This window comes from Lutjanus erythropterus, chromosome 13 (genome assembly GCF_056507025.1).
Source record: "Lutjanus erythropterus isolate fLutEry1 chromosome 13, fLutEry1.hap2, whole genome shotgun sequence".
NCBI classification, from domain to species: domain Eukaryota; kingdom Metazoa; phylum Chordata; class Actinopteri; order Lutjaniformes; family Lutjanidae; genus Lutjanus; species Lutjanus erythropterus.
In genome coordinates this window covers 20,194,880-20,213,552 of record NC_139329.1, presented here as the reverse complement: position 1 = coordinate 20,213,552, position 18,673 = coordinate 20,194,880, and the positions used below count along the sequence as shown (strand labels likewise).

Here is an 18,673-nt window from a genome sequence, read left to right as displayed (position 1 = left end):
GCATTGTTTTATTTACATCACTGACATAAATGTGTCCACCAAAAGTCCAACTAAAGAGGATTATTGAAAACAAAGAGAGACAAGATTTAAAACTCCGATTTAGCTGTACGCAGAGCCAAATCTGGTAAAGTTAGAAGTGAAAGAGTCAATGTTTACAAGCCCAATTAAAAAAAAATAGGCAAATAAAAACAGAATGCAATGACTTGCAAATCCTTTTTGACCCATATTCAATTTAATACAGTACAAAGACAAGATATTTGACATTCAAACTGATAAACTTTGTTTTTTTAAGTATTCGCTCATTCTGAATTTGATGCCTCCAACACTAATTGTTGATGTTGATATATGGATTTTGTTTTGCTTGGTGTAGTCTAAACTTGCATTTGTAAATGCAGAAACAAACTGTGTTTATTGACAACAGTTTTCCTAAGTGTTCCTGAGCCCATGTAGTATCTGTATACAATTATGTGCAGCCTTACGTGCAGAGATTTCTCTGGATTGTTCTTAAACTGTTGGGCTATTTGCCCAGTTTTCCACAAAGTGTTGAACATCACACATTGTGAGCGAGTGAGCCTTTCGAGGATCCCCTTTTGATACCCAATCACAATACTGTCACCTGTTACCAGTTAACCTGTTTACCTGTCAAATGGTCCAAACAGGTGCTTTTTAAGCATCCCACAACTTTTCCAATCTGTTCTTGTCCCTGTCCCAACTTTTTTGAAACATGTTGCAGGCATCAAATTCAGAATGTGTGTATATTATAAAAAAAAATAAAGTTTATCAGTTTGAACATTACATTTCTTGTCTCTGCACTGTATTCAGTTGAATATGAGTTGATGATGATCTGCAAATAATTGCATTCTGTTTTAATTTGTGTTTTACACAATGTCCAAACTTTTTTGGAATTGAGGTTATGCATCACCCAAAATAAAGTTTCTCCCAAAAAATCCAACTAAAGACACAGGAAATCAGAGACACAAGATTTGAAATTCTAACTTAGCTGTACTGCAAAGCCTAATCAGGTAAAGTTTGAAGTGAAAGCTACAGCATGTAAAAAGCTGTAATGATCAACTATCAAAATAATTACCAGCTAATTTTAAGATGGTTACTGAATAATATGCAAGCCACAGCAAGCTGTACTGTCACATTAATATTAACATGACATATGTCCCCTTCTCCTGTCCTGCAGCTCGTAGCCCCATCTTCTCCCACCTCATCATCTCACTGAAGGGTTTATGGACAATTCGGGCTTTTGGGCGACAGACCTACTTTGAGACGCTTTTCCACAAGGCGCTGAACACTCACACCGCCACCTGGTTCCACTACCTGGCCACACTACGCTGGTTCCTCTTTCGCTGTGACATGATCTTCGTCCTCTTCTTCAGTGCCGCCGCCTTTATCGCCGTGGGAACCAACCGTGAGTGACAGGATGACTGTGGGTGGAAGGATGACTGGTTGTATATATGGATTTAGGATAGATTTCAGGATTCTCTCATGGTAAACAGACTTGTTTAATACCTTGAGCACAACATATTTTTTTGATTTATGTAAAAACTTTTGAAGGACATCAGAAGAATCAAGAATTGTAGAATTTTCTCAACCATTCCATAATCTTAACGCCTCCTAAAAATCTTGTCTGTGCTGTGGTCATGTGACTCAAGTCTCCGACTTCTGCTATTTTAGAATCTGTGCAGTATCTTTAATGCAATATTAATTTTTAATGCAGCAAATGGATACATTTATAAGCTATTTCAAGTCTGGCTCTAGTCTTAAGGGCATTTCAAAATTGAGTTAAACAAATTGCAGTTCTGCAGCAGAGCCCATGAATGTCTAATCAGCAGCATAACTGAAAACGCCTGTGAGGGTCTGAAGGGCCTTTTACGCTTCATATTTACTATGTTTTATAAGGAAAATCAACATAACTAGAAACTATAGCAGTTTAAAAAATGTGGTGAAGTAAAAAGTACAACATTTCCCCCCTTTAGTAGCATAAATTAAATATACTCAAGTAAGGTGTAAGTACCTCAAAATTGTACTTAAAGCTACTGCAAGGAGTTTTTAACTGGTTATGAAACTGTCTTGAATTTAATACTGATGCCATTATAAGACCTGCATTAGCAAATGAGACCATCCGCCAGACAATTGGCCATTTCTATATAGTTATTCCTAATTCCTGTCCCCAGGTCGGATTCCTCTTGCAAGCATATAAAACAAACCAATGTTAACATTTTCCCAGGTAGAATTACAGTGAGTAGTACGTTTGGCAGTTAAAAAGAAGCAGAATGAGATTTTCATTTAGATCATGTTATTTTTGACGTCATATTTTGTGATTATGGCAGTGGAAGTACTACTGCTTTTGTTCACAGGACTTACAAAATAAACAAAATAGAATTTTATGAGATTTGGGAAAAACTGACTCTTTGCCACAAATAATTATAATCAAATAATCAAAATAACACGGTTGCGTGTTTTTCAAACCACAATAGTGATTTATGCTCAAAATAAGGGAAAACTGACTAAATGAGAGGGCGTCCTCATGCAGTATTCTTAGTGGAGTCTTTAAAGTCATCATTCTCCCAGAACAGAAAATTCAATCATTATCTACTTAGCCATATGCTAAGATATTGAAGATTGGGTTTAATTTTTTAGTCCACAAATCACTGCTGGAGTTTCACACAAAAACAACATTGCAGAATCTGTTTTGTGGACTAAAAACTACATTCTGCATGAGGGTGAGTAGATAATGACTGAATTTTCATTTATGGGTGAACTATCCCTTTACAGAAATGAGAGCAGGAACAGCTGTAGTTTATGAACTTAAATCTGAGGAAGGAGGAGGGAAGTTCTTGAAATTCCAGCAAGTTAGTTAGTTAGTTACTAAGCAGCTTATTATTTTCCACTGGACCTATGAAGTGAAGAAGCCTCAGTCTTATCTGTGTGTTACAGTGTGTGGAGTCAGATATCAGGATCATAACAAAACTGCTGGAATGTCACCAGATACAATGTCATGTACATAAGAAAGCATGTGTGTGTGTGTGTTTGATGAACTGAATGGGAATTACAAGTACACACACTCTCACAAACAAACATTTTTTTGTTATTGCGTCATACCCTGTGTTTATGTTGAGATCGGATTAAAGGGTCATTTCACAGCTCATTAGTTTCCAATAGAGCCAGTAGCAGAGCTGAAATACCTGCGTGCTGCTCTGACTTCAGAGACAGAAGCTTTGATTTTGCAATACTAATGTGCGTGTGTGTGTGTGCGTGTGTGTGTGTGCGCGCACATGCATGTGCATTCTACAGAGGACAAACCAGGGGAGATTGGCATCATCGTGGCCCTTGCCATGCTCATCCTCGGGACTTTCCAGTGGGCCGTCATTACCAGCATTACTGTAGACGGACTGGTATGTGCTTCACACTCAGAAACAGACACAAAAATCTGTCATCGTTTGCATCATAGCAACACCTGACTTGTATCGAAATACCACACAACCGATGGCCAGTCAAGAGTGGGTCAAGCATTACAAACACACACACACACAAGAGTTTTTTTTTCTGTACATGTATGGGTTCATTTTTTAACACCTGTGTCAGCAACCATATCTCTTTAGCTAATCCAGAATGTGTCTGCCCATCTTGTGTTAAACCTTAACCAACCTTACCTCTCCGCTTTACTGCTAACAAGACAACAACAGTGACATAGAGGAGGAGTTGAAGAATTTGTGATTCTCACAGTCTTTTTTTCTCTCTACCCCACCTACTTTCAGGACCTGCTGCGTATGAAGGAAAAAAAGAACACTTTAAAGATCACACGGCATAGATTACTGGCTGTTGTATCACCTGGTACCACATAAACTATCTTTTTAAGGGAGAATTTGTAAATGACAGTTGTCAGGGCATAAAACCAAGCAAGAGTGTAACAACGACAAAGCTTTAAGCACCACAAAAAATGTTTAAATTGAATTGAGGCCTTAAAATTTCTACAAAGAGTTTTTAACTGGTTATGAAACATTCTCAGTTTATTGCGGATATCCTTTGTATGATCTATGTAAGTTAATGAGCTCAACCACCAGAAAACTGGCTATTTCTATCTAGTTTTTCTTCATGTCTTCCTGCCTTTTTAAAGAAGAACATTTGAAAATGTAAATGACAGCTGACAGCGCATAAAAGTAATGATCTAATGATAGCTGTCAGTGCAAAAAAAAAGTTTAAATGGAATCATGATGGTAAATGGCTGAGACCTTCTACTGTGGAACTAACACACTTTTACTGTTGTTTGTTTGGGAGACATGCATTTCCAATTATTGATTTTGTCTAGATGTTTATATGGATTTTAAATGCACTTATTGAGGTCCCTTCAGACAAAAGCATTTACTAAATGAATGTAGCAAGTGACTGAATTTATGTGGATGCAACTTAGACTCTCTGCTGCAGTCATTGAGCTGTTCCTCTGTAACAGTTGTGATTTAGAAATGTTAAATTTTTCCCGCATCATTTGGAAACCTAATCACCTCCAGTCTGCAGTCTTGTCACAGCTAATTGAACTGCTGGCTGTGTGTGTGTGTGTGTGTGTGTGTGTGTGTGTGTGTGTGTGTGTGTGTGTGTGTGTGTGTGTGTGTGTGTGTGTGTGTGTGTGTGTGTGTGTGTGTTTGTGTGTGTGTGTGTTTGTGTTTGTGTGTGTGTTGGAGGAATACAGCCAGACATGTGTTACCTCAATGACAACATTTGTATGCACACTAATTTCCCACTATAATCAGAATATGAAAATATACTGAATTTGATTCAGGTCATAAAATATAATAATATTATATTTAATTTGGATAAATTCTGAAAACCTTATTCTGAAAACATCATTTTCCATTTAAGGCATGTGGGACATGCTGATATTATTCAGGTTTTAAGAGTATTTTTGGACATACAGCACATGCAGAATATGCATCTCAACTCAACAACAGTTTGAAACACTAGCTGGGGTAGAGATGCATGCACTAAAGAAAAGCCCACATTTCTTTAATTTTATGTGCAGATGTTGCAGTGCCGACACTTTCAAGAAGGTGGTTGATTGAATGAAAGAGGGAATCTGTGTTTGTATTGTCAAACTAGTCAGCCACCTGTGGAAAGAAGCAAAATGGCTCAAGTGGCTCTAGCTGTTCCTCTTTTCCATAATCAGTGTATGCACAGCTGCACGTAAATGGGAATATTAGGGTATTATTCATTTTCATTAGCCAGTTTAGTTGGCATACTGTTTTTTCGGAATTGGGAATTTTGTGCATGTAAATGTTGCCAGTTCCACAGGATGTCGCTATCCGCCTTTTTCCAACATCCGGCAATAGGGTTGCAATGCAATAAATGCAATTAATGGCCGGTTTGAGTAAGTTTTTAAGAAAAAAGTCTAAATTCTCTGCAGCTTCTTACATTTGAATATTTTCTGGTTACTTAGCTCCTCTATGACAGTAAACAGAATATGTTTGGATTGTGAGGAGAACAAGACATTTGAAGGCATCACCTTAGGTTTTGGGCGACTCTGCTAAACTTTTTTCACCATTTTCTGAAATTTTATAGACCAAATAACTAATTACTTAATTGAGAATTTAATCAATTAATGCAGCAGTTAATCTGCAGTAAAAATAATCTTTGGTGGTGGTGATCTCTGAAGAGTGCTCAGGAACAAATCTGAAACCTACAATTTTTTCTTTCTGTGTAACAGCTGTTGGTGTTGCAATACCACCCTTTATGATTATTCAAAGGCTTTTTTAGAGGGCACAAAGGAAGAACAGCGTGAACTGCACTTAACCTCTGCAGTCAGCGCTGTGTATGAAGACTGTAGGAGGTAAACAACCACTGGATGGGTACAAATTGGTTCAGAAGAGCCTCACATATTTTGGTTTGTGGAGCTGACAGTTTATCACAGTGCAGAACGTTTTGTTCAGTACAAACACACTCACTCACAATGGTGGTGGTGTCTGTCTGTCTGTGTTGTTCACAGTGTGACTGATATTCTAATGTAGGAAAAAAAAACTCATAACATGCTCAGTGATGGTAAGAGTATCTGCTTGAAAAATTCAAAATTACAGGATTTGAAAATGTAGGGTTAGATTCCGTACAAGAAAAAAGTTAATAAAAATCCTAACTGGTTTCATGTTGTTAAGTAGTAAACTGTGATCAATTCTACAAAAACAAATGGTTTATCAGACCATCTTCAACATCGTTTTGGAAATTCCTTCCTCAGCAGCTGAATGGAGAACAGAAGTAAGCTGTATTTATACTGGGTAACTGCCAGTGACCCTGAGTTTTACTCCCTCTTTGCTCTCAGATGCGTTCAGTGGATCGGGTCTTCAAGTTCATCGACCTGCCGTCAGAGGAGCCGCTGCCAGGGAAGTCTGGAGGTAAAGGAGACCTTGTCATCGACAACCCACACGCTCAAGACTGCTGGCCCAACCGCGGCCAGATGGACGTCCGGGGTCTCACTGTTAAGTACACAGAGGCTGGACGCTCTGTCCTCAGCGACATCTCCTTCTCTGTGGAGGGTGGGCAAAGTGTAAGTCCTGAGTGATGATTAAAGAGGGTGTGCGGCTGGGTTTTAATGAAACTTGGCAGATTGATGCACGTTATCTCTGCTGTATTGGAAATGAAACCATCAGAACACCAATTAGCCCAACAGTGACCCTGCTATGACTGCAAGGGTCATAGCAGGGTCATAGAAAGGTTATAGCAAGGTGACATTCTAACCAGTAGTGAGCCATCACATGTGCTGACATGTTTTATTTGTATTAATATTTTTTATAAACACTGAATCAAATGATTATGTGTATACAAAAGGGGTTGCTTGTAGTGACACCTCCTCTGCATTTCTCTACTGAGTGATTCAGCCACAGGACTCCCTAAAAAACTCGGTAGAGTCAGAGCCTTACATTACGAGTGTTGCTTTGGGTCGTCTCATCACTTTCTGGATAAACTAGCAACCATAACCTAAAAAGCTGTTTATTAACCTAATCTTTGCATTAACCCTGAAATTAAACATACAGAGACTTCACACCGAACTCTAACTTCAAGCAGAGATCATTTTTTAATTTTTTTTGTGATCATCCATATACAAAAATATACTTGATATATTTTTACTCCTTCTACTGTAGGCACGGCTGCAACCATGACCAACATTAGACTTTGCCACAGATTTTCATATGACTTTTACCTGACTACAGATAAATTCTCATTTGACCATCATACCATTATTCTGGCAAATATAACTAAAGCAGGGGTGTAATGGTAAATACAGATGTGGGTAAACTGTAGTTTAAACTGTAGTTTTTTCCCAATTGCCCACCTTGTTTTCCCTCATTGAATGATACAGTTGATTTGAAAATACATGAGTAAACTCACATCCTCAGTCAGTTTACCGAGGGTTACCCCCCGTTATGCCTCTGAACTAAATAGTGTTAGAATAGACAAGATCTACTATATTATTATTTTAGTAAGTCATATTTAATCACTTTCAGATAAATGTTTTTGTTTTCTGGCTGCAACTGTACTTTTTGGTTTCAGTCATCAGTGCTGGCTCCAGATGCAGCCAGTAGGTGTTTTCAGTAAAGAACTGACCGACCCACTGCAAGCCCTAAAACGAAAGTTAGCTACTAGCTAATGAAGGAAGAGAGAGAAAGAGTTAAAAGGGAGTTAACTTTGGACTTAGAGTCATCATTTGGACAGAAACACAAAACTAAATGACGGCTACTGTGAGGCAACTGTTTGCTAACAAGCTGCCATATCAACTTACAAAGGAGACAATGTGTTTCTGTTTCGTCCAACAAGCCAAAAAATCAGTTAATGCAGTTTTAGATTAATTAAAAATTGGGAGGAATTCAGACAAGGACAGTTTTTTCTTATTGTCATTTATTGTTATTCAAATGAACAAAATATAATTCCTGCCTTGGGCCAAAGTACAAACAAATGCACAAATTAGGCAACAAAACAATACAAACAAATAAGCAAGACCCTGAGGGAGCTGAGTAAACAAAAACAGTAATAAAATTATTAAAGTAATTAAAGGCTCAAGGACCATAGGAGTTAAAATACCAACAATATCACGAGTGATACATGCCTAAGTTCTTGCTGGACGAAACACTTTCCTTTTTTTAAATTATATTTAAATTATATCAAACTCTCATACACTCATATCTGTAATAACTCCCATCTATCTAGATTTCAAAGGGCCTTATGCTTTTTAATTGGGGCAGTGGAACTCAGGCAGTAGGGGCCAAATAGCTTTCAGTGGAAACAGAAAACATGTAATACGTGACCACTCTGTCTCTCTCGGCTCCTGGCAGTAATTATAGTAAGTATGAGCTCCTCATAATGAATCCTGGAGGACAGCAGAGCTCAGTAAGTGTCAGCACTTTAGCCTCATCCCATTAGCTTCTCTAAGGCCGCCCGATAAATGGAATAATTGTCCCTTCTTGTGCGGCCTCGCAGCAACAGAGAGCTTTTAGACTCTGAAATACCTCAAGGCAACAGTTCATCTAACAATGTCAACTTGTATCCGTATCTACTGCATACTGTATATGTGCGTGCAATATATACAGTATATTGTAGGTAATGTGTGCATACTTAGGACACCATGCATGCTTAACTGAAAAATTTGAAATAAGTAAATATATTTGACAGATTAAAATGTATGTGTTCTGTGTGTGTGTGTGTGTGTAGATCGGTCTGTTGGGTCGAACAGGTTCAGGGAAGAGCACCCTGCTCTCCGCTCTGCTGCGTCTTGCCTCCACCGATGGAGAAATTTCCATTGATGGTGTCTCCTGGAGCTCCGTTTCCTTGCACACATGGAGGAAGGCTTTCGGAGTGGTGCCGCAGGTACGGAAGCGCTTTTTTACAAGACACGTGGCGCACGAAGGCTTCTGGTTCACATTCAAGTTCTGTTGAGGGAAACTCAGTAGGTGAAGGTGAACAAGAAACACTTTCCAACAATATTTCAATAAAGCTGATATCAGTTGTATGGCAATAAAAGTGCAGCCAGGAACATGAAAATGTTTTTTAAAAGTTAAAACATTAGTTCAGAATTCACCTTTAGAGAGTCGCATCTGAAATATTTAAGTACATTTCGTGGTAAGACCTTTTTCTTGTCAGAAGAAATAAGTACAAGATCATTGAGAAACTTGTTATGCTTTTTTACAGAGGGTCACACGTTTCACTTAAAGGCAACATTTGTAATCCTACCTCTCGATTACGTGATTTTAAATGTTTTCTCTTGCATGTTTTGAACAGAAAGTCTTTATTCTGACCGGCACTTTCCGGATGAACCTGGACCCACATGGACGCTACTGCGATGAAGAGCTGTGGAGGGTAGCCGAGGAGGTGAGGCTGTTTTCTCTTGTCCACTGCTGTGATTTGGATGGTATTAACAGTTTGGTGTTTATTCAGTCAATAAATAGTAATGAACTTTAGATTTTTTGAGAATGTCCTTTCGTGTCAGAATCAGCTTAAGCTGTGCGACTTGATGGATGGTCAGTGCAGTGAATACTGATCTCTAATCTGTCCTGTGTCCTCAGGTGGGTTTGAAGTCCGTGATCGAGCAGTTTCCAGACAAGCTGGACTTCCAGCTGGAGGACGGAGGCAACGTGTTGAGCAACGGACACAAACAGCTGCTGTGCCTCGCCCGCTCCATCCTCAGCAAGGCACGCATCCTGCTGCTGGATGAACCCTCTGCTTACCTTGACCCCATGTCAGTATTAACACCAAAACAGTGTGTGTGTTTGTGTCTCAGTGTATGTTGTCTTAATTTTGTATATATGTGGGGTTATTTTGAGTTTTTTGACCATTCAAAACAGGTCATTAAAGAAAAAAAAAACATACTGTCCAGCATCAAACAAAGTTAAGAATAGTATCCTCCCAAAGTGCAGTAATCAAATATGGCTTTAATGATAATGAAATTTGAAACAGTGATACTAAACATGGGGAATTTTACTGCGGTTTATTGTGAAACCAATAACTGTTTCATTTCTTATTTGAAACAGGGCTTTAGAAAAAAAAAAACTAGAAGAGAAGCAAAATGCTTAGATATGCTCATTTGTGATCTGCAATCTAAAAAAGTAAATACAATGATCACAATATTATACTTAATATTATTACACAAATATTTTGGATACAAAATGTAGTATTTCTACTAGTCTAAACTTAAATCAGGTCCTTAATACAGCTAAATATAATGACATTTAGATGCATGGGAATGTATAAAATTTGACAACATAAACCTGCAGTCAAGCTCAGGTATACGTAGCCTCTGCACGCCCCTTAGTGGTTATTAATAAGAGCAGTGACCTTGAAACACGCTGCACTGTCTGTCTGTATTACAGCTCTCTGTTTGATATTTGTCTTTTTTGCCCCCTCTGTGCTTTTGTGTACAGTATGTGCACATTAGAAGCATTAATGAATTGTTTCTGCAGGAAAGGTACCGCCTGCTGCACACCTAAACACAGCTGATGCTTAAAGTGATCCAGGGTTTGTATGTTTGTGTGTGGCATGAGGTCACAGTGCAGCAGAGGTCACCCAAATCCAACATGTGTGGCATTTCTGTCACTGCATATGGTGACAATCTCGAATGCTTACAGTAATTCAGACTGTGTGTGTGTGTGTGTGTGTGTGTGTGTGTAACCATATGTGCAGATGGTAAATGAAGCCTATAAAGAGCAATCTAGTTCATCTTGAGGCCTCTTTCATGTCGGCCCCAACAGGAACAGAACGCTAAGCTAGTGTGTTAGCAATAAAGAGAGAGACGGCCTTTGATGATGATGGTGGTTTTGTGGTGGTTTGTGTTTGTGAGCAGAACATTACAGGTCCTGAGGAAGACACTGAAGCAGGCGTTCTCTGGCTGCACCGTCATCCTATCAGAACACAGAGTGGAGCCGCTTCTAGAGTGTCAGTCGTTCCTGGTGAGTTTTGGATTAAATTTGGCCTGTAATTCCTGCTGACATGAAAGTTTCATTGTAATGCCCAGGTGTGTGTAGATGTTTAAGAAACTCTATCAGCTTGTTTTGAAAAGGGAAATTTCCTCATGTGGGGTGTGGGTCTGTGCACGTGTTGGGTTGCTTGTTGGCATGTCAGTTAAATGGGGGTTTGTGTTGGAAGAAGCAGCTGGCGTGACGGTAACATGAGGGAAGTGAACTCAGTGCTACTGCAGAGTTAAGAACCAGGAATAAGAGCCATTTTGTATTTATTTGATATACATGTACGGAGATTAAGGCTGAAAAATTAATCAATATATTGCAAGGAGCTGCAGTGTTTTTTGATAAAAGTGAAATGTGTCACAACATACAATTATAACTGTGGTGCTCCACAGATGCCCTGGCCTACCAATTGTATTCTCCATATGTAAGGGGACATGAATTTTGGCTAAAAACTCCTGCAAAAATCACATCATCATTTCCTTACTTTTTTTTCCCCCTAAAATAAAATGTACCATTCCCTCCTGAAAATCAGTACTAATTGCATCTGTTAATTTACAAGGGTGAGAAACCTTCACTGATACCTGCAGTCATATTACTTGTAGTACATTTTGGCTCAGATGCTTTGGGCTCTTCCTGCTGGGTCAGTGGTTCAAGATGATACAAGTGAACATTTTTACACCCAGAAAGGACACATTATAAAAAACCCTTTGACTAGCAATGTCTCCACTCTGCTCATCTTTCTCTCTGTCACCATGTCTACTGTGACTCTCCACTGCCAAATCTGAGGCAAAACCTCAGATTGCCTCAAGTGAACCTGATGCTAAGCAGAAAACTCTGCTCTCAGTTTGCAGTTTCATATTATTGATGACACAATTAAAGACAATGCATCCTGTACCACCAGCCGGGTGTGTTTGTTGTTGGCTGTGGTTGTAGAGTGGACATAATGTGGCTCAGTGCTGAGGGAGGCTTCACTTTGTTCTGTGCAAAGTGTAAATAAAATGAAAATCAGAGCCCTCACACATACTGTATTTCTACAATTTTCCACAAAAATTAAAAAAATTTTTTTTTAATTTTTTAGGGACACTGCAACAGCAACCAAACCCACTATTTAAGCTGCTGCAAGGAGTTTTTAATTGATCGTGAAACAGTTTTCTCAGTTTGACACTGATGCCTCTATAGACCATCCTTGATGGCTGCCACTGGGTTGGACTCTCCTTGAACTTAGATTTTTTAAAAAGGCTGTATTTACATTTTCATAGGCAAAGTTAGAGAGAGTAGTATGGTAGCTGGTTAAAAATAAGCAGGAGGAGATTTTTGTTTGATTGATTTTTGATGTTGATATTTTGTGGAGATTGCAGCAGAAGCAGCTAAGTTGTTCATATAAAACCTGGAAAACAATTTCTCCTACAAAATGAGTTTCTATCTTCAATCAGCTTTAAAAAAAATCTTAGCAATGTAATATTTTCATAATAATACATATAATATAATAATACATAATCACCGTCTCCTCCAGATGATCGAGGGCAGCTCCATGAAAAGCTACGACTCCATCCAGAAGCTGCTGAATGAGACGAGTCACCTGAAGCAGGCCATGAGCCCGGCTGATCGGCTCCGCCTCTTCCCGACGCTTCACCGCCTCAACTCCAGCAAGAGGGCACCATCGCAGGCCGCCAAAATCTCGTCACTGCCAGAAGAAGCTGAGGACGAAGTCCAGGACACTCGTCTCTAACCAGCAAGGCACGCAAACACACTCACACACCCCTGACTCTAAAGGACTGGTTTGATCAGGTGTTTTAATGGTGATGCTTTTGAGTCTGACTGGCCAATAGTAAACATTTTTGAGCCATTATTCACCCACGTTACCAGTAACACAGCATCTCAATCAGTACGGGACACTAAAACCTTCCACTGGAACCCAGACAAATTATTTTATTCAACAGCAGAACTGAATTCACACTGAATCATAATTTACTAAAATCAAAAAATTTAAATTTCCATCATGTTGATGTTAAACAAAGTTGTTTATACTTGATTAAAAAAAAAAACAATTTAGACCAATGATACTGATTGAGCCATCAAACACATACTGTACACAGTATTGTACACATGTAAGGACAGATTACATACAGCAGACATATATAATAAAAACACAGCTGCTCATTTATTGATTGAAACTGACACAATGTACAAGTGGTAGAGGATGAAAGATAAAATCCTCCATGTAACAAGGACCACAGGGAGAAGACAAGGAGGTTAGAAGTTATATACAACTGACATGTATATTCAGCACATAACAACATGCTCCAAACTCTGTGGATCAGTCTGACTGACTGGAGACTTTCTTATTTAACCATTTCAAGTGCCTTTGCAGGTTTCAGTCAGTCAGCTGTATTTTGGGGAGCTGAACAAACTGTGTGAACGTTAATCCTCAAAACGTTTCTCCTATGAGACAAAAAAAATGTATTAGCTTTGAAAAAGCATTAATTGGTGTACAGGTTTTTGCTTAATTGTTTTAAAAAACATTTTCATTGGTTTGAACTAAGGGATTACTTTCTGACCGGTTAACAATCGGCTGGTTTTCACTGGAGCTTTCAGTCTGTTCAGTTTGTTTTAGCTCAGACTGAACACAGAACAGCAGCCACTGTAGAAGTCTGACTCATTGTACCGTATGCTTCCTGACAGCATGATCAGATTGGAGCTTTTCTCTCCTGTGTAACTAAAAAGAGTAACTATGAGCATTGAGAGCCACCTGAACAGCTCGAAAAAAGCACAACTTTAACTCATCATATGCATCCAGTCTAATCAGATTCAGGTATCTAGATAGAATTAACAATGCAGATAATTTTGCACATGAGAAAATGAGCGAAAAAATGTCAATTTCTCTGCCAAGTTGGCTAAATTTGAAAACAAACCTTTGTCCTCCATTTTAGCCTCATCAATGTAACCATTGTGAATGAGAAACATTAATAAGAAAAGAACAAATTACTTATTAATACTCAGATTTTTTTAACAGAGAAACAAAAATGTTGCTGCTGAGTTGTTAGTAAAGAGACACTAAGGCTGAAGATATACTTGCTTTTAACTATACATTTGCATACACACCCTGGATTCACATGCCGTTTGAAGCGAAGGCTCAGAAACTGACGCTACGCAAACGCAAATGTGTGCTTAAACATCAAATATATCTCCAGCCTAAGAAAGAGATCAAAGCATCAAACTTTGATGCTTATATATCCAGGATCAGAAGAGATCAGAGCTTTGAGAAACAGCTCTAGTGATCAATTCAGACTTCTACAGCGGCTTCATGTGTAAAATATCTTCTAAATATTTGCTTTCGTATCTTTGGTTTGTCAGTCTGAGCCTGCAGTAACCTCCACTGCCGTCACACACATCAACAAGAACAGTGACGCTGTTGGCTGACTCTGTTAACGAGTGATGACTCAGATACCCTTATTTTTCTATCTGAATGCACTTTAGAGACACCCTGAGGTACTCATCAGCTCTCACAGCAAGGAAACAGTCAAATGATTAAATGCTGTACAGTTTTTTTTTCAATTCCTCCATCAAATGAAGACTAGATGTAGAATTGTGACCTTTGATAACAAATTCTGCTTTTTACTTTCATTTTTCAGCCTCTGCTACTTGATGAATTATAGAGAGGAGCCGATAATTCATCAAAAATAAACAAAAAACATATTTTATGTGAAATAAAGTATATTTTTTCAGAGCCACTGCTGTACAAATGCAAAGCAAACATTTAGCATTCCGTTCCTGAAATCATTTTCCAAGTTCTCTCTGTACTTCCCTCGGAAACTGGAAACCACTTTGACTCTTCTAACATCACTTTACTTTCTTTGGTTGAGGGAAGAGCGTGTTGCTCCTTTCATACTGAATAATAGTTTTGTAAAGCAGCGATGCAGAAAATTAAGGTACCGTGGAGAAATGCCTTGATGTGTTAACTGTGACTGTGTTTTTTTACAGAGTAAATTAAGAACAAATCTGTTTCTTACTCATAGGAAAAGGACACAGATGTCCAAAAAATGTATAAATGTATTTGTTCAATCAACTATATTTCCAGTAAAACTAAAGATTTTGAGAATTTCACTGTGGTTGTGTCATTTTTCTTAAAAGCTGGTTAGCGTCTATGTTAAAGGAAAACCTTTGACCACATATTGTACATCTTTCTTTTGTGTGTCCAGGACATGTTTGTTTTTTTCGCAGCAGAAAATGTCTTGATTGTTTTTAGAATCAACAGTAAACACTAGGGTTTGCTGCCAAAATCAAAGCATGACAGAGATCTTTTTTCACAAAATTTTTATGCCTCTGCACTTCCTCTGCGCTCCGTAGTGTTTTTGAGTTGTCTGCACGTCCCATTCTTGTGAACATGATATACCCGGACAGAATTTCCTCAAACTTTGCACAAATGTCCACTTTGACCTTTGATGATCACAAAGTAATTAATTGAAGTTGGAGTCAAAGTCCAAGGTCACTGTTATGTCCATTCTTGTGACTGAGATATCTCAGGAACACCTTGCAGGAATTTAGAAACTTATCATGTCGTATGGACTTGGGATGTGGATGTTTTGTGAAATGAGTTCAGCTGTGACATTTAACTTCTACATGTCATCACTGTTGCCTGTCAACCCTTCCACCAACAGATCAAGTAAAACTGTATGCAAAAACTCTAAACCCTTTCTGCAGGTGAATGAAAAGCACACTGGGAAATGTAGGACATTTTTAAAACTTTAAGTAATGGAAAGCCAAGTTGATGAAAAACAAAACAATAAGCTTGATGACGTACCAGAATATAAGATTTTTACTTCAACTGGAATTGGGTACCAAAGAAGATACTACAACAGATCCAAAACTTGTGCGCACAAAATAAAGAGAAAGACTAAAAGAACAGAAAAGTCCGATGGGGATTTTTAACAGTGCCATTTTAATGTTTGTGCTTGAAAGACAATTCTTTAAACTTCAAACAGCTATCGTACAGATCAAAATCATAGGTTGACTAAAATCTCTCCTGTACATATGTATAGATATATTTATATATATATATAAACAATGTCCGCTTAAAATAAAACTTGTCCTTGAAAGTAAAAACATACGAAGAACACAGTGATAATGGAAAGCAAAAAAGGAAAAATACACAGTTGGGCTCAGCTGGGGTTAAATTGAACATGACTCGGGGGAAATGATGGGCATTTAAAATATTTATTATGGCTTACAGTTGATTGAGGACATCCTGTGTTTATACAGTTCTATTACTTATTGCCACAGCCGCTTCACTTTGAAACAAGTGAAGGGTTCAGAACCAAACTCGTTTTACAAACACTATGTACAAGTTGTCTTTTTTTTCAGCAGTTTTGCTTTAAGGTTTCATCACTGTACAAGCTTCATACCACATACACCAATCTATAGAGCATTTAAACTTACTAATTCTTATTTACAAATATATTTGGTAAAACCCTGATTAATTTCAACAGTATTTAAACCAACCTTGCAACTATTTAAAGATAAAACACTTGAATATCTCAAAATACTTAATAGCAAAAAAAAAAAAAAAAAAAAAAGAAAAGAAAAACCTGCTTGTTTCTTTCTTTGATCCAAAAAGAAAACACTTTTCACTAAAAGGTAACACCTGTAAGTACCTTCAGTTACTCTTCAATGGCCTTATACCAGGAGAAGTACAGTATTTCACTGTAAGTACACAAAAATACCGTGTCAGTTCTGTTTTGAGGCAGTCAAATACTTTAAACTCTTATGTCAGTAAATTCTTACACTGTATCTTCTGAATACTGTCCCGTAATCTGCAGGTTGATGCACTGGAATAAGGCAACAGTAAAGTAACCTGCTGCATTACCTTCTGTTGTTTTTTTCCCCACGTAGAAATCTTACCAAACCAAACGATCAAATACTTCAAATACTGTAATAGAATAAAACTATGGTCCCCAAGTACACAACTGTAGTACAGTGTAACAAGTACGGCTAACAAGTACAAATACTAAGAGTCAAAGGTCGTCAGGTACCTAGTCTTTACATTATGGAGGGAGGTTCACAGCAGAATCGTGGGAGGGGGAGGTTGAGGGGGGGAGAAGATGTCTACTTGCTGTTATTGTTGTTTTCATGCAGGTCTCTGTGGAGGATCCAGATGTCCTCATGTGATTGGTTGTTGTCGTTGATGTTGTTGCGGTAGTAGTTGTTGTTGCTGCTGTTGCCGCTGGAGGGAACCTGCTTTGTTCTGCTGCTGCTGCTGTTATTGGTGGTTCTGCTGCGGCTGGGGGGCGTCTGGGTTCGGCTCGGGCTGCTGCTGCTGCTGCTGCTGCTGTTGTTGTTGCTGCTGATGGAGGCAGCAGTGGAGGCTCGTGTCTGCTGCCCCCTGCTGCTGGGGACAGGGAGCTGTGATTTGGCGCGAGGAGGGCCTGAACGTCGGTCGCTGCTCTGGACGGCTGCCTGGGTGGAGCTGCGGCTGGACTGACGGACGACAGTCTGCATAAAGAAACAGAGAGTTTGGTGAGTTGGAGACATTTTAAACACCATTTCAGTCACCAAAATTATCTACCTATAAATAAGCTTTTTCTTTTTTTCAGGCTGATCATCATGAAGGCTACAGTGACTGTCCAGGTGAGCAGGAGTTAAACATCTCTCTCAACTGGTCTTATGTATTATTTACATAAGAATTTCTGTCATTTTTGCTTGTATGTCTGAGTGCAACACTACAAGGCATACAATAGTTAATACAAACTTATACAAAGTAAGGGAAAAAAAACACAATCAAATATCTACAAAGCTATTTAGTAAAAATCAGGGTGGAGTTCAGGCTAAAAGAAAAGATTAGTCAAAGGGCTAGTTCGGATAATTTGCTGTGGGTTGTATAAGGTACTATCCATAGTTAGTGTATTACCTACAGTAGATGCAAGTCAGCACACGTCTAGTTTGGAGAAGCAGAGAGGGGCACCAGCATAGATGCTAGGCAGTGTACTGATGTGGACAGTGTCAGCAGCAAAACATATTTTAGACACTTAAACTGATTTTTTTTGTTGTTGTTTTTTTTAGTGGACCTTTATTAAGTGTAGGCAATATTTTCAACGCTTTACCTTGCAATCAGACACCTTTTCTTGCCAGTAAGCCGTTGTTATGAGCCAAATAGCACTCTCGCTAAAGCAACCAAACTCCAGTAATTTTACTTCACAGAACACAGGAGTTTCTGATCAACTGCTGCTTCCAGCTCCATCTAACTAAATGATTGAGGCAGCGGTAGACCAGAAACTTGAGTGTTCTGCGAGGTAAAATGACCAGTTTCACCTATGGAGTTCGGTTGCTTTGGAGAGAGCAACACTTATCTTATATATCAGTGGCATATCTGATGGCAAGGTAAAACAGTGAAAATATTCTAAATATAGCATACACTTAACTGATATTGATTATTTTTAGGTGGTCCTTTTTTAAGTGGCTAAAATACTTCTTGCTGCTGAGCCCTGTCCACAGCAGCACATTGCTTGGCTTCCATGTTGGTACTCTACTCTCTGTAATATACTAGCTATCCATAAATACCTCATACAACCCACAACAAGTAATCTGAACTATCCCTATCTCTTTATTGGTATAATAGTTTTATTTCTGCAGGCAAGGACATGGTTCTGTGATGAACATTTAATTCCCAAATCATAGGTGTTGAAATGCTAATAATTCTTCAATTCAACTGATAGTATTTTACAACTTCACAGCTA

The 18,673-nt window shown here is 38.5% G+C and overlaps 2 protein-coding genes across 2 annotated transcripts in view; one reads left to right on the top strand and one right to left on the bottom strand.

Annotated features, from left to right (window-relative positions):
* cftr (CF transmembrane conductance regulator) overlaps positions 1 to 12,955 on the top strand; it is a 43,088-nt gene extending 30,133 nt beyond the window's left edge. The window contains exons 20-28 of the mRNA XM_084733498.1: positions 1,190 to 1,417; positions 3,304 to 3,404; positions 6,314 to 6,538; positions 8,698 to 8,853; positions 9,265 to 9,354; positions 9,549 to 9,721; positions 10,823 to 10,928; positions 12,457 to 12,699; positions 12,741 to 12,955. Coding sequence (XP_084589624.1) covers positions 1,190 to 1,417; positions 3,304 to 3,404; positions 6,314 to 6,538; positions 8,698 to 8,853; positions 9,265 to 9,354; positions 9,549 to 9,721; positions 10,823 to 10,928; positions 12,457 to 12,672 — 1,295 coding nt within the window. The 3' untranslated portion in view covers positions 12,673 to 12,699; positions 12,741 to 12,955. The remainder of the gene's footprint in view (positions 1 to 1,189; positions 1,418 to 3,303; positions 3,405 to 6,313; positions 6,539 to 8,697; positions 8,854 to 9,264; positions 9,355 to 9,548; positions 9,722 to 10,822; positions 10,929 to 12,456; positions 12,700 to 12,740) is intronic.
* A 2,908-nt stretch (positions 12,956 to 15,863) lies between these two features.
* cttnbp2 (cortactin binding protein 2) overlaps positions 15,864 to 18,673 on the bottom strand; it is a 110,829-nt gene continuing 108,019 nt past the window's right edge. The window contains 1 exon segment of the mRNA XM_084733398.1: positions 15,864 to 17,432. Coding sequence (XP_084589524.1) covers positions 17,046 to 17,432 — 387 coding nt within the window. The 3' untranslated portion in view covers positions 15,864 to 17,045.